Source organism: Homarus americanus, unplaced genomic scaffold (genome assembly GCF_018991925.1).
Source record: "Homarus americanus isolate GMGI-L3 unplaced genomic scaffold, GMGI_Hamer_2.0 scaffold20930, whole genome shotgun sequence".
NCBI lineage: Eukaryota > Metazoa > Arthropoda > Malacostraca > Decapoda > Nephropidae > Homarus > Homarus americanus.
The window spans coordinates 6,986,338-7,009,137 of NW_024748502.1; the positions used below are offsets into that span (position 1 = coordinate 6,986,338).

The 22,800-nt window shown below is 40.4% G+C and overlaps 2 protein-coding genes across 2 annotated transcripts; both read right to left on the reverse strand.

Annotated features, from left to right (window-relative positions):
• Nucleotides 1-16,970: 16,970 nt before the first annotated feature.
• LOC121880288 (protein ZBED8-like) lies at nt 16,971-17,552 on the reverse strand. Its single transcript, XM_042387445.1, has one exon. The coding sequence runs from the start codon at nt 17,550-17,552 to the stop codon at nt 16,971-16,973; it is 582 nt and encodes a 193-aa protein (XP_042243379.1).
• A 134-nt stretch (nt 17,553-17,686) lies between these two features.
• On the reverse strand, nt 17,687-18,040 carry LOC121880289 (protein ZBED8-like). The gene has a single exon (XM_042387446.1). It carries the CDS (start codon nt 18,038-18,040, stop codon nt 17,687-17,689), a length of 354 nt encoding a protein of 117 aa, XP_042243380.1.
• Nucleotides 18,041-22,800: the final 4,760 nt, after the last annotated feature.

The following is a 22,800-nucleotide window of genomic DNA, read 5'->3' on the forward strand; positions in this document are numbered from 1 at the left end:
TATTTAAGGTTTAGACCATGGCAGGAAAGATGCATTACAGTAGATATTTTACAGCTTGAGGAGAAAAAAGAAGTTTGGCATCCTAGTTATTTACGAAATGTCTTTTAAGAGAACATAAATAATTTTCCCAGGCGAAACCCTGTACACATATATTGTGATGGATCAGTATTAAGTAACGGTCAAACGGGATGTGGCGTTTTTATAAGGGAATATTTTATCAATGAGTGTTATGCAGATGAAACAGTTTGTAAAAGAATTAGTAACAGCACCTCATCCACGATGGGTGAACTACACGCAATTTGGGAAGAATTTCAGGTTGCTATAGAGAAATATATAGAAACATATATTTTTGTTGATAGTAAAAGTACATTGAACTCCTTGCAGAGTAAAAATCCATGTTAATATCTGTAAACGACTGGTCATAGTGAATGTAAGACATGGAATGCACTGTGCAGTTTGTATGGATTCCATCACATGTGGGGATTCATTTAAATGAAATGGCTGACAAATTGGTCAAGAATGATGCATGAAAATATGCGTATATATATTGTTAGCAATGTAAGTATTAAACGATAAAGAGGGAAATGAAAAGAAAAAGAGAGGAATGGGAAAAAGCAAGAGGAAAAGTGTTTGTCATATGTAGCGAGAGTTTTCAGCATTATTTAAGTGTTTTACTAAACACCAACGTAACTTATGGGACTAACTTACCATCTGTTGATACTGTTATAATGAGACTAAGATTGGGATACAAATATAACTGGCAGATAAGTGGAGGGGCGGGTTAACCTTGTCAACTGTGTCATCTTGGGGATGCACATACACTACAACATTATGTATTAGGATGTGAAAAATCCAACCATGCAGGAACAGTGAGATCACTTCTTTAAAGAAACAAGTTTGTTGGATGACTAATAATGAAAAGATTAAAATAATTCTTGTAATGTATAAAACTTTTGCTCCAACGTTTATGATCCTTAACTTTGTATAAGATTATGTTATCTGTTCTTTTAATGTAGTAGTGTTCATGTCAAAATTAACTATTTCATTGGTGTAAAATTATTCTTGTATTGTTATAACATTTATAACTTTTTGTAAGCCCCAGAAGGGGATGGCAAAGGTGAGGGTGGGAGTAGTATATTACCCTGTACTTTTGATGCAATAGTTTTTTATTGACATTAAAATATTACAATTTCACTTTCAAATTCCCGGGACCTTCCAGCGCCTGATGAATCACCTGACGGTTGACCTGCACGGTGTTTGGGTCTATCTGTACGACCTCGTCATCTTAAGAGATTCGTGGGAAGAGCAAGTACAACGACTTCGAGCGTTATTTACCACCCTGTCTGGCGCCAACCTGACGGTTAACCTCCCTTGGATATTTGGTGGGTCGAAGTCAGGTATCCCCTGTTGCTGCGAAGGTGGAGGCCATAATGGACTACCCTGTACCTCTCGAAAAGAAGGGGGTGTTTTAGTTATCGGCATGGCTGGCTATTACCGCCGTTTTTGTCGGAATTTCTCTCAGGTCGCTGCCTCTCTGACCGCCCTTTTAAGATGAAGAAGGGTGTTTCTTTGGACAGCGGGCCCTTGAGAACCTCAAGACTCTTCTGGCGAGTGCCCCTGTGCTCCAAATGCCGGATCTATGGAAGCCGTTTATTCTCCATGTTGATGCCAGTGATTACGGTTTTGCTGCCGTACCTTTACAAGAGGTCTCTGCTAAAGTGTTAAACCTTATTTACTATTTCTTGCAAAAATTTAAGTGTAATCAAAGGACATACGCCACCGTAAAGCTGGAGGCATTCAGAATTGTCTTAGCCTTTGAAAAGATTAAAATGAATTTATCCACCAGTGCTTAACCCCATAACAGTTTTCACTGATCACAATCCACTCATCTTCACAGAAATGGTTAAATTTAAAAATGCACGAGTGTTACAATGGGCTATGGCTCTACAACCCTTTCACTTCGAACTGAAACACATACCAGGCCATAAAGATCTGCTTGCGGACATGCTCACTCCTGCGTAGAGTTTAGTGTTAAGGTAACTCCTTAATTTAAAGTTAGTTTTAAGTTGTTTTTCTTTGTGTGTGTGTGTCTATTTTTATATATTTATTGCTAACATATTGGGGACCCTGCCTAACTTTTTCCCTTCTGTCAAAAGTTTTTTGGGGGGAGTGGGGGTGGGGGGAGGGCGGGCAGGTGTCACTGGAACATGCTTATTATTTATATATTTATATTTATATATCCGTATTAGCTATGAGCTAGGCTTCCTCCCTATTCAGACTTTGGTGATTTTCCTATGATATTGTGTCATACCGTGTGGCCCACTGTGCCTAGGACCGCGTGGTGGGTTAGCCAAGGTGCGGCAAGGTATTTCATCACTCACCGGAAGTCATGGGCATAGCCATTAGAGTTGCCAAGTAGCCATTTTGTGTTATGCATATGTGTTGTTGCATGTGTACTCATTGTTATACCATGTATTTTAGCTCATATAAATTATTTATTTATTGCACTGCCATAATTATTTTGAACTTCTCCCATTTAAAACCTTACCTTGTAGAATATGTAAGCTAGGTAACTTAAGTAACATGCATCTGGCATGTGACGATGGATGTAAATTATTGAGCTGCTGGGTCACTCCTCCATCCAGGGCCCAGTAGCCTCCTTTTCTGTTTTGGTTCCAGCCTCTGGCCTGTAGACATATCTGTCTGCCTCTCTCTCCTGTTTCTGAGCCACCATGTGGCTAAGGTTTCTCCTTCCTGTCCCAGGGAATGTTATGTGGGGAATCAGTGATACTGATGCTGAACTCCCAATTTCGTAGGAAGTGCATTTATAGAATGTAGGAAAAAATGGCACAGGAAAAAATGGCAAAGAAAAAATGGAAATAGAAAAATATGGCACAGGGAAAAACGGCATTATCATCAAACTAGGAAAAAATGGCACATTAATTTTTATTGACATATTTTCGCTAAAATTTTATAACGTTTGTTACTGAAGCTTACTTAGAGTTATATCAACGTCATAACATAAAACATTTATTACCTTGAAGTAAAACATTCTATCGTATGTTAGTGAAAACTCGTACATAAATAAATTACAAAATTAAAAAGTCACATTGCATATTATTGTTAAAGATTCCCAACGAATGTTATAGCCAGCTCCTTGCAAAAAATCTTGGACTGACTTGCGACCAGCTTGGCGGTCCTGGCAGAGGGCCTTCAGCCTTGTCTGGAGGTTCTTGTAAACAACTTTTTGGCGCTTCCTGGATGAGATGATACAACAGCATGGTCAGCTTGGATCCACTGAATGGAATGCCAGATAGTTGGGTGGCTGAGCCCAATCAACCTGGTAGTAGAGAAAGTAAGGAAAGTTTTGAAAGGAGTGAGTGTTAGTTACAAGACTAGCGAAGTCATCCTAAGACTATATCTTGAGCTTGTGAAACCTCACTTGGATTATGCAGTTCAATTCTGGTCACCGTACTAGAGAATGAATATAGAATCCCTTAAAAGAACTCAGAGGAGGATGACAAGACTAATACAGGGCATTAGGAACCTTGAGTACAGAGACATGTTAAAGCATCTTAATTTGCACTCCCTCGAGAGACGTAGAGCGAGGGGCGACCTGATAGAGGTGTATAAATGGAAGTCAGGGCTAAACAAAGGGGACATTTCAAAGGTACTCAAACTATCCAACCAGGAGCGAACTCGTAACAATGGTTTTAAATTAGACAAATTTAGATTTAGGCGCGAAATAGGTAAACACTGGTTTGGAAACAGAGTAGAAGATGAATGAAACAAGTTACCAAATATCATCATTAACTGGGATACGCTGAATAGCTTCAAACATAGGTTGGATGCTTATATGAGCAATAGGGATTGGGTGTAAACGGGACTGCCCAGTATGGGCCAATAGGCCCGCTGCAGTTTCCTCCATTTTTATGTTCTTATGTTCTTATATCACAATACCGACATATCCGCCTAAAAAATTAATTATACAAAGCTCGAAAGATCATTACTATCAACTGTAAACTTTTCATGACCCATAAACAGGTCACCATCACTCAGTAACTTCTCAGCATTACTCAGTAACACGTCACCATCACTCAGTAACACGTCACCATCACTCAGTAGCACGTCACCATCACTCAGTAAATCCTTACCATCACTCAATAAATCCTCACTATCATTCAGTAACTCCTCACCATCACTCAGTAACTCCTCACCATCACTCAGTAACATGTCACCATCACTCAGTAACACATCACCATCACTGAGTAGCACGTCATCATCACTCAGTAAAACATCACCATCACTCAGTAGCACATCACCATTACTCAGTATTGCCTCCACATCACCCAGTAACTCCTGATCATCACTCAGTAACACATCATCATCACTCAGTAACTCGTCACCACTATTCAGTAACTCATTATCATCACTGATAACTCGTCACCATCACTCCGTAAGTCGTCACCATTATAAACTAACTCATTATTATCACTCAGAACTCGTCACGATCCCTTAGTAACTTCTCATCATCACTCATAACTCGTCACCATTACTCAGTAACTTCTCACCATCACTCAGAAATCGTCACCATCATTCATTAACTCGTCACAATCACCCAATAACTCGTCACCATCAGCCAGTAGCTCCTTGCCATCATTCAGTAACTCCTCACCATCATTCAGTAACTCCTCACCATCATTCAGTAACTCCTCGCCTTCACTCAGTAACTTCTCATCATTATTCAGTAATTAGTCAGCACCACTTAATAACTCCTCACCATCACTCAGTAACTTCTAACCATCATTCAGTAACTCCTCACAATCATTCAGTAATTAGTCAACATCACTTAATAACTCCTCACCATCACTCGGTAACTTCTCACCATCATTCAGTAATTAGTCAACATCACTTAATAACTCCTCACCATCACTCAGTAACTCTTCACCATCATTCAGTAACTCCTCACAATCATTCAGTAATTAGTCAACATCACTTAATAACTCATCACCATCACTCAGTAACTCTTCACCATCATTCAGTAACTCCTCACAATCATTCAGTAATTAGTCAACATCACTTAATAACTCCTCATCATCACTCAGTAACTCCTCACCACCACTCAGTAATTCCTCACCATCATTCAGTAACTCCTCACTATCAGTCAGTTACTTCTCACCATCATTCAGTAAATCCTCACCATCATTCAGTAAATCCTCACCATCATTCAGTAACTCCTCGCCCTCACTCAGTAACTTCTCACCATCATTCAGTAATTAGTCAACATCAAGTAATAACTCTTCACCATCAATCAGTGACTCGTCATCACACATCACTGAGCAGAGGGAGACAGCAAGACCTCTGGCGACGGCCGAGAGATCAAAGGATGAGGTGCCTGTTGCAACCTTTTCACGCTGCACTACGCAAAGACTTCACTTCAATCCCGTGTTTCAGATGACCCCTGACCCGTGCTGACCTTTAACCTATACTGACCTTTATTCGCCTTTCATTCATGCTGACTTCTGCAGCAACCATCAACTCGTTTTTTTTCTTCTTCCACCTAATCATTCTTCTTTCACACCCCTTCTCTTACCAAGCTTATGTACTATCGTGCACAAAAGTCGTGTCCACTACCCAGCCACAGTGAGAGTTCGAATAGCCTCGAGTCTGAAGTTTCGAAACAGCTGAGGGAAATGCTATAGTCGGCCAACAGATGTCGCCCACTGTAGTGTGTGGGGGGTGGAATGGAGGAGGTGGGGGCTGGATGAGAGGCAGGTTTATTTACTATTTATACCACCATAATTTCAAGCTGCCTTTTTAACTACGTTTTGTCTTACAGTTGTTTCTTTACGGTTACGAATTCATGGAACAGGTGCAGTGCCCTGGGTGCTTATTGCCTCTCAGGTTACAATGATACTTTAAAGAATGGAATATAGTAAGGATAAAAGTGAAATATGCAAGGATCAGGGTGAAGGGCCTTGGTCAGCTAGTTTTACTCAGCGACCACGTCACAATTTTGTTGTTATTCCGACAAAGATATTATGGTAATATTTATTTATATTCCACCCATCCTTTGCTTAATAATATATTTGTGATAATATGCAATATTATATAATTATGTTAAAAAGAGTGGAGTGAAAAAGTTATCAGTATTGTAAAATAGGATTCAGACTTAATCTAGGTGACTGTTCCAATTCTTCCAAGTTCCAGTGTTTAAACACCCCACCACAATATTCAAGCTTCATATATTTTGGAGTGTGCTCAGTTACCGTTAATATTGTGTGCTGAACATCATGAGCATTTCAATGATGGTAGCAATTGTAACTATATAATTATATTGTGTTATAAGAAAACACATTCCACGACGTGTCATACAGATCATTGTATGCCACAAAATACATAATTTGTGGCTGTTAAGTTACTTTGTTATGAATTTTCATGAGATATAGTTTAAGGCATCATTAAGGATATGGATGCAAGATAACACTGTAGGGGAGTTAATATATATTAATTGTATTTACAAACAATACTAAAATCCAAACAATACACACATTTTAGTATTTTGTCCAGCCACCCATTGCATTCAGGACTTCATCAAGGCGATTAGGGATGGAGTCGACCAGCTTCAGGCACACCCCTGGTAGTCGACGTATACTCTCCCACACGTCGTAAGCTTGGACCTCTATTGCTGCACAGGTTCACTGCTCCCAAATATCCCAATCACGTTTCATCATGGCCCAAATATGTTCAATCGGATTAATATCACATCCTAGTGTTGGCCAGTCGATGACCTCAATTTCAAGGTGATCCTGGAGGTAGTCCTTCACTATGTTGCTGGTATGAATGGGACTGTTGTCATGAACCAGCCTGATAGTGTGGGGGGCTGCAACTGCCATAGCCCTGACTGTAGGAATTAGCACTTGCTCCAGGATGTCTACGTACTGCTCACCAGTGAAACGGCCATTGATCTTGACCAGTTCACCTGGCCTATGTGCCCACATCCACCCCCAGAATGACACTGACACCCTACCACTCATTGAGCGATGTTGAATGTGTTTCTCATGGTAGCGTGTGTTGGTGGGCCGCCAGCACTGCCTTGCTTCGGCTCCCACTGACCTGAAGACCGTTTCATCGGTAAATATGATGGTTCTCCAGTATTCTTCTCTATGTGGAAGGTGTTCCAAATCAAAGCCGAGTCGACACTCCTTGTGAGTAGGTGTTAGCCACCCTTTGTGATCTGGAATTTGGCAGTCGATCCCGGCTTCATGAAGTCGGCGTCTCGTCTTCATGTGATGGCAGCCGAGGCCCAGATTTCTTGTATGCTCCACTGATGTTCGCATTGGATATGCCGTTGCAGCTGTCACGATCATGGCGTCCATCCTTGCCGACGTTACTCGTGGCCTCCCGCTTCGAGGTTTCGTCTCCAATGAGCCCTCTTCCTCCCACCGGCGGATCCACCTCTTAATCGTCTTGGTGCTCCTCCCCACTTCGAGAGCAATGTTCGGCACAGTTGCCCCGGCTCTCCACATCCCGATGATTTGTCCTCGCTCAGCAATCACTGCCGACGAATTTGCTCATCCTGCAGGCATATCTGAAATGGCAGAGTAATATTATGTTGTGGTAACTGATGCAGGCTTTTATATACAAGAGTAAATTTATGGCATTAGTAACACCTAGGTTAAATATTATTACTCTGACATAACGTTTTGGTAAATCTTTATGGATCAACTACCTAAGAAACCCTTCCTATTTCATGTATTCATAGTGAGCTGCAAGTGGGTCCTCCCCCCCCCCCACCCAGACCTCCACCACCACCCCTGCGACTGTAGAGTGAACATTCACCGATAATCATCATCATCAAGATTTAGTTTAACCAGACCACTGATACCCATTTGAGTCTCTCCTAGGGCTGGACAGAGGGATTAGTTAACATATATTTGTGTTTCTATAATTTAGTGTTATATTGTTTGGAGGAGATTATAGTATTTCAAAAAGGTCAAAACTGAACTTAGGGAAAATTTTGGGGTCTCTGCTAAAATATCTTACATTGTAGGGTTAGTGAAGCACATTGCTCGATGCCTATTATAAATAGGGCATTCAATGAGAATATTTTGGACTGTTATTTGTGTTCGGCAGTTGGAGCATATAGGTGGGGCTCCATTAGGGGAAGACATGAGTTGGCCATGCGTCAATCGTGTATGCCTAATTCTTAGACGATTCAGAATAGTTCCGTGATGTCGAGAGGATTGTTTTGATGATGACCAAAGATAACCTGATGATTTGATCATTTTTAGCTTTTGACTTGTTGGTTCATTTTCCCAGGACTTTGGCCAATCGTCAAATATTAATTGTTTATAGGTAGTTAGCCTCACCGATAATCAAAATATATGGTTTTCCACTGCTTTACATATTTCTTTGACAATTTTCAGCTATGACATGTTCGTCCCAGATTACGTATAACTGTAATAGGTTACATTACGTTAGGGTTCGTTATATAAAAACGTTTTTCTTCATGTTCATCGAGTCGTTCTGAATTCCATTTCTGCTCAAAATACTACATTACCCAACCCAAACTCCCAGGTTGCAACTAAGGTGTAACATAACCGAGTAAGGTAACGTGCGACAAATATGACAACCAAACGCATAGCACATCAAACACCATATTTTTATGGTGAAGTTAATTAAGGAGCTCAGATAACAACTGTCATATAATTATAATAGGCTGTCCCACTAATTACAGCAGAGAATTGTAGAGGTGAAAGAATATGTGATTCCGAGTATAAAACTTCTATATATATATGGATTTTTCGGTTTACGTTTAGCCGTGAGGTGGATTTTACAAATTAAGCAAGGCAACCATTACAAATGGCGGAGTCGAGGCGGGAAATACCGATAGCGATAGCGAAATATAGGAAAGGGGGGAAGAAGGTTTAGTAGTGAAAGAATGTGGGTTAAACGGAACAGACTTTTAGGAGGAGAGAAACTGTGTGGCTTTCTGCCCACTGCATGGTATTGGGTGGTAGGTTGGGGTGACTGGGGCGATGGAAGGGCGGAAAGGATGTGGAGAAAAGAAAACGAAAGGAAATGGAGAGCCCATCCCTATTTGGGTGGGGTGCACCTCATCTTTAATTTGTTTGGAGGGCCCATTCATTATTTTTTCTGAGTAAGGTTACACTTTTTATTATAGATAGAGGGAAACGGATGGAGATAGAGACGTGGTGGCTATGATTTTAGGTTGGGGTAAGGGGGCGGTCATGGGTGTTGCTTGTTTTTTTTCCACATATCTTAATCCGGCTCAAGTTACGTGGGATTGACCTTTGTTGTAAAGGTTTTAACTCTAAATACAAGGGGGAGGAGCCATGTCGTCGGTACTGTGAGCGTTCATTATAGTAGTCCAATTCGTCGCCATGAGTAGAATAGGGGGAGGGGGGTTGGGGAATGCAGGGAAGGTAATGTAATGGGATGGAATGCTCGATTGACGTTAATCTTGGGGGAGGGATGAAGGGAAGAGGTGGGGGGAGGGAGGAGTGGAGTAGGGGGATGGTGGAGGGGGAGTGTGGGGAGAGAATAAGTAGTAGATTAGTGTTCAGGTGCGGTAACCCATGATGCTCAAATTATGAGGTTTAATACTGTAGTTGGGTGGGTAGAGGCGGGGGGGGAGGGAGGCTAGGCGCGGAGTTGGAACTCGTGAACGTATGATGTTGTTTAATGCAAGTTATGGAACATCTTCAAATGGGTTTTCACGCTATTAATAGGCCTTATGTAATCCACCAATAAGGATTACAACAGCACACAGTATGGCTGCAATTGGTAAGAAAAGTAAAATATAACATAACAAAATTTTTGTCCTGCGTAATTTTTACAACCCACCTCACGCCTAAAGTAAACCGAAAATGCTTAAGTGTATAGAAGATTTTCAACACAATATCAGATATTCTTTCACCTCTACAATATCTGCTGTTACTCATGGAACACCCTGCAATAGTATAAGGACGACACGGGCTATGCTGACAAATTAATGGGACTTATCTGTTGGTGATGACGATGGTAGGAATGAGACCTCGGCACGTTTCAGTGTTCGACATCACCTCTTTCCCCTGGTGTGGGTGGCGCCAACCTTGGTAACAACTTGTGTATTCTCCGTGACTACCATTACTGGTAGTCACGGAGAATTAATTACTGGTGTGCCCATCAGTCGCACCATCGTCGCCATGAACGGCAGAGATATGGTCGTTGTAGTGCTTTTATTTACCTTTAACACATCTCTCACCATGCTTAATAATATTAACTATTTTCATGACATTCTTATTGTTATCAGTGGTTGCAGAATTCACGATGTTATGCTCCACCTACATACAGCCTGTTACTAGACTAACCCCCACCTCCTCTATCCCCCCCCCCCACACTACAGTGGGCGACATCTGTTGACCGACCATAGCATTTCCCCCAGCTGTTTCGAAACTTCAGACTCAAGGCTATTCGATCTCTCACTGTGGCTGGGTAGTGGACACGACTTTTGTGCACGATAGCACGGATCCTAACCTTAATTCTCCTATTGCACTCTGTCACAGCGACCATCACCTCGTCTGTGGCAACCTTCACTATTTTTATTATGATTCTACCACCTCTCCCTGGCTATCACACAGTCTCTTAAAACACATATAAACACACAAGAACAATTTGGTTACAAACCTGATACATGTTCGTCTGTTTCAACGATTAGACCAACGAATGCACTAATAACTGTGAAAACGACTTCATCAATGATTGTACCAATGACTGTATCAACGACTGAACCAACACAGGGAGTTGATGCAAAGGGATTACGGTGTCACGTTTCTATCTGTCTGAGAATTTTTTTTTTATGTTCCTGGGTAAAGCTACTGAGGGGGATGCTTTCTTGACGAAATTTGTTCTAAGTTTATAACAATTCTTTAATCCATCAATCTGGGACACTGTCTGACAAGATTAAAATGACTGTAAATGTTCCAGTATTACACTTGTGTGTTCAGGAAATTTAATGATAAAACGATAAAATGTGCTATAATGGGTCTTAGCTGTTTCTTGATCTATCCAGTGTTATTGCAGGGGAAAACCAGTGTCCGGGAAACTTGTGATGTTTGTAAGTGTTGCACTGGATAACATCCTGCTCACTTGTACCCGGACCAAGCAAGACTCGAACCCCTGACATATTCATGCAAGATACGCGTATTACGGCTGTGCCATCAACACCCCACATGTTCATCTGATACACTGTAGCCCTGAGACCTACATGGTTTTTTTTTTTGTGTGTGTGTGTGTGTGTGTGAGATGCGCGTATCTTGTGATCTCAGCCAGAAGGTCCTTGTTACCTCTGCTGTTGAATCTCCTTCTTTAGCTGATTAACATCTTGACACGGACAGCAATCATCTGGCCTCACTCTGATTTGACTCATCAGTCATCAGGAAGACTTTCAAATAGATTGACAGGTCGTCGCATTTTTTTTTCTGCTGAACTTATTTAATCTTAAGATTTGTCCACTCTTCATTGACCAAAGAGTTAGACTGGTAAACCCAGATATAATCGAACTTAGCGAATATAGGGACGGGGGTGAGCTCTAACTGTCAGGTGTAAACATTACACATCCGTTGCATTTTACTCTTATCAACTCTTATCAGTGTCAACAAAGACACTTAGTCTCAAATCTCCCTCGCAACCATAAAAATCAATTTAGTGTAGAATCTCCGACTATAGCAGCGGTTCTCAACCTTGTTTGCCCCATGCACCCCTTTCACCATATGTTAGAATGTCATTCCCCCCTCCTTTCCAAGATTGTCTGCCTCAAAAAGTGCATTCCAAATAATATGCATATAATACTGAAAATCCTTTATTTTTTCCATATTAGTACATATACATTTACAATTTTACATGGATTATTTTTATAGTGGAGTTTTACAAATTAAATGCCAATTGAAAATGTTGATGGATTTATAAAACTTGAATAAAAGTAAAATAGTTTTTTTTTTATTTATAATGAATTACTTAACAGACCAAACTGAAGCATAATGCAATAAACAAAAAGTTCAATAGAACACCAGGATATTGTAAATTTTTAATTAATTTTATTCAAATGAAGATTACAGTCAATGAGAAACCTGTGATTGTTTTTTCTTGGCCAATTCTGGGATACGCGGAGGAGTGCTTGAAAGGGCACAACGCAGGTCATTTTCTACCTCTAATCTACTACGTTGCTTCGCTTTAATTTGCAACAGAGTTGAAAAGCCTGACTCACAAAGATATGTCGACACAAACGGAAGCAATGCAGGAATAACTCTTTCTGCCACTTTTGGGTAGGAATCGCACATCAAGAGCCAAAATTTTGTGATTGATTTCTCATCGAACATATCTCTTGCTCCCGAATCAGTTTCCCCCCCCCCTGAAAACCTGAATTCCCCCCCTGCAACGGTTTTTAAGAGTCTCAAACCTCATTTTAGTGGGATCATAGAGTGCTGGATTTATTAACCAGAGGATCACTTAGTTCTTCGTGGTGTTGATTCCGACGGTGGTAATAGACTGTACTGACCACAGTCATACATATTAGTTAACGAAAAATCAGACGTTTCATAATACACTCAGTAGCCCATAAAACATGTAGCTATAACTTATTTCTTGAATCCCTCACTGAGACGCCCGTTTTCTCTATCGTCCATTTTCTTTATTGTCCATTTCAGAATGTTAAGATATTGCTTGTTGTGTTTGTATATTTAAAATTACGAACGAATGCGCATGTACTGTATTACTGTTAAGATATATATAACTGTTTATAGCTCAAACATGCAAGATCCATTGAGAGAGATGTTGAAAGTTTCAACTGTATTTACTTTTAGTGAAATTATCAAACAAGTCGAGTATGCAATAGAGGTGAGAATCCTTTCCCGCCCTGTGAGATGTTATGAGATTTCTACTCACCACTGAAGTCAGATTGTTTTGATTCACAGTCATCTGGGAGTATAATTGTCATGGTCACATTGACTGCTAGTCTGTTTTAACCCTGTTGATTCTTATTATACTTCACGTCCGCAAAACATCCCTGGGAAGAAACGCGTTTTTCCCTCTCAACGTTTTACACCAAGGCTCCCTCCGTAAGTCCCCGCCTTGTGAACACAGTTGTCAATACGTTTATTCCACTTTCTATTGGCAAGCTCAATCTTGAATTAGTTTATGTAAATCAACTTAAGTAATTCGCCAGACCTATGTCAACTGAGGGTCATCCTTGAATGTGTAACAGTTGATTTGTTTGTGATTTTTGTCATTGCGTGAGTAGCCACCTCTGGCAACTGAAGGGTATAAGAACCCATACAGAGGAGAGACGTCCTTCCGGTTGCTGCATGGTTGAGCAGTTTGCAACTTCGTTGTGATTGGACACTCAATCCTAGTGATTGACCTTACCCAACATAACGACTGTGCAGTGTGCAATTACCATCTCAGATTGTACGAGAAACATTCAAACTTCTGGAAAACATGTATTTGGGCTTCCCAAATTTTGACTACTCCCTGTGCGTCTACGTCCTGGATTGGCCAATCAGCGGTGTCCCACGGTGGCGTGATACATGCTCTTTTACTGCCGTGCTCTGATTGGCTAACCGAACGTGGCGTGGTCCTCTTCTTTCCTTTTTTCATCCCCCTCATGCACTCCGTTCCTTGAACGGGAGGCGGGACCTAGCGATAAGGTCGATCCGGCAAGGGAACCTGTGATAGTGCAGGGCACCCCTTGTCCGGGGGTCACCGGTAGGTGGCAACTTATATAGACTTAACTTATAGTCACAGGTAACCTGGGCGCAGAATCCTACGAGCCCGACGCCCGCCCAAGAGGGCGGGAGGGCGGGGGTCACTGCTCCCAGGCAGGAGCCCTGTGTTATAGGTAGGATTGGGATGTAATCAGGGAAGATGACTACAAGCATTAGGATTGAACATAGAGATAAGGGACACTCTATTGGAAGAGGACAAAGTGGCAGAAATCACTTATAACAAATTACAAGTCCCATTAACAAGAATATTTAGCACCAACGAAGGTTTCAAAGTAATCTGTAAAGATGACTTTGACTCAGACAAAATCCTCTCAAAAGAAGCCAGAGATTTTTTTTACAATGAAGGACTTGTTGTTGTCATGCCACCAGAACAAAAAGCAAAAAGATCAGTTTTCGTTCGTCAAGTCGACCAAGAGATCGGGAGGAAGACATCTGAAGATCTGAAAAATGAACTGGACCGCCAAAAGAGTTGGATGAAGATCGAGAAAGTTATCAAGATAAAAGACGACACTCATGTTTTCAAGATTACCTTCGAAGAAGTTTCAATGGCTGAAAAAGTATTACAACAGGGCTTTCTAATATTTAACATGTCAGTAACACCTCATCAAATAAAGAAGGAAACATTTATCAGTCTGCAAACTTGCTTTTCCTGTTACAAATATGAAGAACACACAACGAGAGACTGTCCAGAAAAAGAGAAAAAGTACTGCTCAGATTGTGCAGGCGACGACCATACCTACACTGAATGCAAGAACACACATGTTGGCTGTCTCAACTGTAAGAGAAACGAGAATTCATATATAGGACACAGGACGTTAGCAATGGCATGCCCAATAATAAAACACATGATAAAGTACAAGGAACAAGAAACAAGGAAAAAGGAACAAGAAAAGAAGGATACGACATACGTCGAAATTGCCAAGAGAGAGCAATCCAAGAGGCTCACAGAACAGAATCCACCATATTAAACTTAAGTGAACCAATACATGACAAGGTAATGATTAGTATGATCCATGCACATCTGCACAATATCATTGCACCCGGATCATACAATGAGGAGTTAAGGAAAATGTTTAAATTGAATAACCTACCAGAGATGATATTCCCAGAGAATCCAGAATCCGAATGAAAGACTACAGCTAGACAAACAAAGGTTTGAGCAAGGAGCAACAGCTGATACACAAGAAACACAAGCGACTGATAGAGATCCCAGACAAATGACTAGAAGTGACAAAGAGAAGATAGAAATAACAAAAGGACAGACTACAAGACAAAGGATAAGGAGGAGAGACGATAAGATGGAAACTGATCACAATATACAACCTGAATCTGCTGAAGATATTGGATTACAAGTTATCACCACAACAAAACATGGAATCCCAACATCGAGACCAACAGGAGGGACAATAGCAAAAAACTGTGAAGGAGGGATATACAATTGGACATACCAAGAAAAATCCCTAAGCGAAGATTATGTCTGGACACTAATCACTGTGGACAAACTAAAGATTACGACCAATGACTTTAAAATAGTAGACCCGTCATAGTTTAGAAGAGTAAGAAGTGGGAAACAGGATGATAGGTCTCCCCTCCAACTGCCACAATCCAAGTATAAGAAATAATGGACAACAGGCAAACAGTAAGAACTTTAAAAATAATACAACACAACGTGAGAAAATGGAAGACCGAGAGAATTAACCTAAGTAATATATATCAAGTAATTGACCCTGACATTATACTAATAAACAGTCACGGTGAGACAGAAAACAACAACATAAAACTCTTTAACTATTATGTAAACCAAAGAAATAAATCGGGCGAGAAAAATGACAGAGTAGCTATAGCGGTTAAGAGAAACTTAAAATTTAAACTAATCGATGACTTCCAGGATGAATTTCTAGCAATAAAAATAAATACAACTCAAGGAGACGTAATTATTGCTACTACTTCTGCCACCGAGACGACCCTACTTACCTATAGAAAACCTATTAAAGTTGGCTAACAACAGTCATCCGATGTACATCTTAGGAGACTTAAACGCCAGAAACAGGATTTTCGACAATACAAATAATAACGCAGTGGGAAACGCCCTTAATCAATTAATAAACCTAGGGAAAATCAATCATCTAGGGCAGTGGTTCTTAACCTTTTTTGAGTCACGGACCCCTTTGAGAATCTGGCGAAAGCTATGGATCCCCTCCCTAGAAAATTGCACATAAGCACATAAACACAACTTTGCATGCAATGAATATACTTTATTTTTTTGAAAATTCATTGCCTCATACAGTGTATGACATACACAAAGTATGAATAAAGTAAACAATCTTAACAAAGAATTATGTCTCACACTTTTTTATGCAAAAATTAATGGCCACTCCATACAAAAATGAAATACAATCATCTTGTGCAAATTAAACAAAACAAAACTATAATTCTGCTCAAAAGTTCATTTCAATGAGAAGGTTGTTGTTGTTTGGCTTGAATAAGAAGATGAAACTGTGGAGTGGTCTTTGACAAGGTAACACGCATGTCATCTTTGACATCCAATCGATTTCGACTTTTCGTTTTGATAGAAACAAGTGCTGAAAACCCTGACTCACAAAGGTATGTAGTAGCAAACGGAATCAAAGCACCCATAACTCACTTTACCAGACAAGGGTAGGCTTGTGTCAACGCACACCAGAATTCTCCAAGGCTCTTCGAGTTGAATTCATTTCGTAACATTTCCTTTGTCTTCAGGTCAATGAGGACATCTTTGGCTAGGTCTTCATCACTGATACAGTCTATGTCGGCAAGGAAGGGATTACGAATCCATGTTTCAACTTTAAGGTCACCTGAGCAGAAGTAACCCTTGAAAGAGTTCTGCAGAGTATCCCGATGTCTGCAGAATTCTGCCTGCAGAGAAATTGACAGGGCCTTGTCATTCTCGAATCCATCCTGCAGAAGCACTTCCTCTAACATTGGAAAGTTTGCATAATTGTCTGCCTCCAACCTCCTCTTCCACAGTGGCAGCTTGACCAGAAAAGCTTGCAGTCTTTCAGCAGCATCCATAATGGTGACTCCAGGGCCTTGAATCGCAAGATTCACCTCATTCATATGGCCAAAAATATCCTTCAAGTAGTCCAAGCCAATGAATGAACTCCTCACTGTCAAACTGTTCTGAGAGTGGGCTTTCTTTTTCTCTCAAAAAAGTGAAACTTCTGTTCGAAGTTCAATCAAGCGCTTCAAGATTTGTCCTCTGGAAAGCCAGCGAACTTCTGTGTGGTAGAGAAGAACTTCATATTCTGCTCCCATTTCTTGACAAAACCTCTTGAAAACGCGATGGTTCACAGCCCCGGCTTTGGTGAAATTGACAACTTTCACGCCAGTAGACAAGACTTCTTTCAGAATTGCTGGCAGAGTCTTTGACGCCAATGCATGCCGATGTAGAAAACAATGGGTCACGATGACCTGTGGAGCTTCTTTCTTCACCAAAGCAGCAAAACCAGATGTGTTGCCAAGCATCGCAGGTGCTACGTCTGTGCACAGAGTACCAAGATTTTTCTTCCAGTCGAAGTTTTGCTTGGCAAAGAAACTATTCACCATTTCTAAGATGTCGATGGCCTTTGTAGTTTCCAAAAGGGGCTCACAAAATAGCAATTCTTCTTTGATGGCATCATCATGCATATAACAGACGAAAACCAGGAGCTGGCTGCACTGAGAGACGTCAGTAGTTTCATCCAGTTGCATGCTGAATGGAAATGGCGTAGCTTCCAATTCTTCCATTACTTGCTACAGAATCTTAGAAGAAATGTCAACAATTCTAGAGTGGATGACGTCATTTGACAAAGGCACTGCTGCAATTTTCTTCCTCTGCTCCAAGCCACAAACCAGCTCGACCATTTCCAGGGCACATGGCTTTACCAAGGTCTCTCCAATCGTATGTGGCTTCTTTTGCTTGGCAATGTGATAAGCAACCTTATAGGATGCTTCAAGACAAGGCTTTTGTGCTGTGTTGGGGCAAATCCAAGTTTTGGTAAAGTTCCAGCTTTCTCAAATCGAGCCTTTTTTGCACGAAATAGATCAACACTGTCCGATGCATTTTCAGGATGAACAGACGTGAGGTGCTCCTTCAGCTTTGTTGGCTTCATGCTTCCATTGGCAAGAACCTTGCCACACAGGAAACACTGCGGCTTTTGTGTCCCATCACATTCAGCGATGAAAGTAAAACCAAAGGATAAGTAAGCTTCGTTGTACTTCCTTTTCTTTGACATTTCCAAATTGAGCTAGGCCTGCAAAACAAAACAAAATTATGAAATTTATATGGAAAGCAGTAACTAATGAACACAAATTAATAAGCACGACAGATTGACCGACAGAAAGACAGATCGACAGATAGACAGGCAGACAGACAGACCGACTGACGGACAAACCTTCACAGACAGACAGAGAGACAGACAGATAACCCTATTTTCAGTAGCATTATTACGGATTTCTCAAGGTACCCCTCAGAAAATATATGCATGATACTGACTGATGACTTCGTGTTTTCCTACCCTGCTGACGCACCCAGACCCTAACTTTATCCACTCTCTCTCTATTTATGCATCCCTACTCTAACTACGTGCACCCAGTCCCTAACTTTGACCAATAAATAATAACAGACTTGTTGTAAATAATGGATAAAACAAATAAATACAGCCCACCAACCGTTCGTGGTTTTTCACAACACTCGCATGCGCCTTTCTCCATATGCACCCACATACGCACAAAAACATATTCACACACTGTACACCCATCACTCTTCAGCCACACTCTGAAATTGTGGTCAGAAGGCGGTCGGAGGTCTCCAACCTCGGCTGGTACAGCTGTAGTAATAATATCTAAGGCCCTTTTTCGCTACCTTCACCAAAAACATAACCATAGGTAATTGAATATATTTAGGAAAAGTATGTATTTGAAGATACTATGGCCCTCAGTTAAGCCTTACCAGTATATGAGAAGATTCCCAAGCCGTGATAAACCGTGGAAAGTGAGAAATAAGTGTATGTTACCTGACCGTGTACAGCAGCAACCCATGCCACCCTACAGATTTACTGGTTTTCTTCAGTAACCAAAAATACATACATAGCATCTGGAATATATTGACAAAAATAGAACAACTTGGTATAAAAATATAGTGAATATAAATGTTAAATTCTTATCTGACCTTCACGGACCCCCTGAAGCCCAAGGTTAAGAACCCCTGATCTAGGGCCTAACTTTCCAACCTGTAGAAATCACAATACACAATCGACACTAGACAAAATTATTTACCAACAACAAAGCCTTTTTCAATTATCATATAAAACAAGGACCTCTTACAGGTAGTGACCATCTGCCAATTATACTAACACTGTCAACAAACCCCATACAGATACCAATAAAAAAGAGACTGAAAATGAGTAAAACAGACTGGGACAGCTTCAAAGACGACTTAGGTAATCACCATTCGATTAACCTACAAGGGAAAACAACAGAAGACATAGACTCAGAAATGGACAGACTGCACTCAGCAATAAAAACATCTATAATCAAACACACTCCTACTTCACACTTTAGAACATTACCCAACAACAGACTAACAGAAGAAGTTAAATTAATCCAAACCCATTACAATGAAATAAACAGGTATATGGAAAGACATGGCAGTAACAGATGGCTATATACGACGCAGACAGCACTACAGATAAAATTAAGAGACGCATGTAAGGAAGCAAACAATAAAAAAATGGAATGATATTATAATGGCGGCCGACAAGACTAAACACACAAAAATATTTTGGACTTCCATAAACAAGATGATGGGGCATAACAAGCAAAAAACACCATACATTAAAGACCAAAATGGAACAAAACTGTACGAGGAAAATGAATAAGAGTCAGCATTCAAAAGGGAATGGGTAAAAGTTTTAAATTATCAGAAGAGGAAAATGAAGATTTTGATAGTGAACACGAAGAAAGGATAGAAGAAGAAATGGGAAGACATATACATAGAATCACCCCAAGGCAATATATAGACTATAACTTACTACCTAATAATCAAATAATAACCATGGGAGAAATGATACACTGTCTGAGGAAGTTTAAGGAAAAAGCCCCCGGGCTCACAGGTATTACACGAAATTTGATCATGAATCTACCTGAAAACATCTTAAAAACACTATTAAACATTTATAACGCATGTTTAATAACCGGTTGCTTTCCAGACAAACTAAAATATGCTAAAATTATATTTATTCCCAAGGAGGGTAAGGACAATAAGGAAATATTATATTACAGGCCAATATCTTTATTAGAAATTACCGGGAAACTACTGGAAAAAATTTTAAATTCAAGACTTATAACCTTTTGAACACAACATGGGAAAACTAACAACAGACAACATGGATTTATGCCCAATAGAAATACCCTAACTGCAATAGCTACAATAACGGAGATAATTGCAATAGAAAAAAGCAAGGGGAACTAGATCAATATAATTTTAAGGGACGTTTCTAAGGCGTTTGATAAAGTTTGGCATTTAGGCTTAAAATATAAAATATTAAAATTGGGACTTAACGAACACTTGCTAAGAATATTGTGTAACTATTTAGATGATAGGAGAGCACAAATTCAAATTGGAAAGTTTATGGGAACTATGTTTAATCTTGAGAGTGGAGTACCTCAATGAGGATGCCTTTCTCCAACACTATATACAATTTACCTCAGACACACCTCAACCAACCTCCTTTAGCGATTATGTAATGTTTGCTGATGATATTACTCAAATAGTATCATACCCAGGAAAATCAACCCAATTTATAGCACTCTACACGGTAAGAGCGATAAAAAATATAAATGATTTTGAGAAAAAATGGAAAATCAGGACAAATAAGAACAAATTCAAGATAATACCAATTGCCAAGATCAAAACAAGTCCAGTAATAGTCGACCAGGAACTATACCCATTCGACACTGAAGGTAGGATGCTTGGATTAAAACTAACAAAAAGAGGACAGGCAAGAATAAGATTATCAAAAATAAAACGCTTTAAGAACCTTAGCATTAATAACAAAAGAAAGATTTATATAGCCCTTGTCAAATCAATTATGGACTACCCACCCATCCCATTGAACACCCTTAGTAAAACGAGCATTAAAAGGTTACAAACAGTGCAAAATATAGCCCTCAGATTTATATATAACATAAAATATACAGACCACATCAATAATGAACAGCTACACAAGAGAGCAAACCTCCTAGCAATCAATGTAGAAATGCACAACAAAGCCGCAAATATTTGGAACAAAGTGACTGAACTCAACAGAAGCGTCACGGGAAGGCATGATGATGACTCATTATCACAGCAAAGAATACACCCCCTTCCTTTAAATCATCTCTAAAAAAATATATATTGTCTATTTTTGTAATACCTATTCTATATCCCCACCTTTATTGTAACACCGAAACCATTATATCAAGAATTGTCATGTATAGATAGATAGAAATTACCATACTGACAGCTTCTGAGCTCTTGTTCCTATTTAATACAACCCAGATATCTACTCCTCTGTAAAATATGTATACATTTTAATATAAATGTAAAAAAAATAAATAAAATAAATAAATAACGAAGTGATAACCGTGGGATGGTTGTCCGCCGCTCGTTTCCTTATTCACGGCCCCACTAGGGGGGGGGAGATGAAGGTGAGAAGGTCGCTGCTGCCTCGTTGCAAGGCAGACACGATCCAGCCGTCACCACAGCTGTTACTTCACCCCACTGTTATCTTCCAACTGTGGTTGTGTAATCATATGAGGCTCGTGGCCTGATTTTCCAGTCCTTCACTATTCGGCTGTCAAACTCCGGTCACCTACTCCAGCTACTGCCGCCGCTGCCACGTGATCGTCACTTCCTCCACTCCCTATCCACCGTCCGTGCCCTGGCGTCTCTACTGTGTGGCAAGACATCCCCCACCAATGCCGTTGCCAAGTGAGGAAGCTGCCCTGGACCTTCCCCCTGAGAGCATATCACTGCGTTACCAGAACATTCCACCGTGCTGGTTGGGAGGAAGATTCATCTGCAGCCGTAGAAATACCTGTTGTATTGATTGTTTTGTTGTAAGCAATTGTTTGACACCAGTGCTGTTTATTTAATATTTGTGTGAGTAATGTTAGAGTTAAATTATTATGATTATTTTCGTAGTAAAGAGATGTCAATCTCTAACGGTTGTTTGTTTCCCTTTGGAAATCCATGGTTCTTGACTTTCCTTTTTATAAGATCCCGATAAGGCCTTTACAACCACCTGTTATGTGTATTATTCCAAATGATACAAAATGCTACATAATACTTCCCTTAGATAACTGTACAGAAGTGGCGTATTCTTAATGAGTGCAAGGTATGCATTGCATGCCTAGTAGAAAATGTTATGTTCTAAGTAATAAGTTCAATATACAGGAGAGAACATAAACACCTGTATAGATTTCGTAGGTTCGATTTACTGGATAAGAGATATGTACACAGAGGGAAGTACCGCTCCTCAGCTTGGCTGCTTGTCAACTGTTCTATAGACGACGTATGGCAAGTGATACATTAGCAGCTTCCATACGTCGCCAGGCACATTAATTAAGCATGTGGGATATGGTAATTACATTGCCACACGCTGCTAGCTAGGCTGAATAAATAATACATAAATGGAGCACATACATAATATACATACATAATATATAATCCAGCATACATAATATACATACACCTCCCTCCCCCCTATACGCTCACAGCAAAGTCTTGAGCGTACCTTTTCTTTTGGATCCGTTCTGAGCGTCGAGGGACTTCATCACTGGGAAGGGTATGGGACTCAACACTGGTGGCGGGGCCAGCAGAAGGCATTGTTACGGGGCGGAGAAAACGGCGGTTCCTCCACCACACACGACCACTGGGTAACCGCACCTGGTAGTCCCGTGACCTACCGAGACCCATGACTACGCCTACTTTGTCCCAACGTAGGGAGGTCGG

Bases quoted from the DNA above. Each gene is read 5' to 3' on its own strand.
- LOC121880289 (XM_042387446.1), bottom strand. From the start codon at position 18,040: ATGTCAAAGAAAAGGAAGTACAACGAAGCTTACTTATCCTTTGGTTTT.
- LOC121880288 (XM_042387445.1), bottom strand. From the start codon at position 17,552: ATGGAAGAATTGGAAGCTACGCCATTTCCATTCAGCATGCAACTGGAT.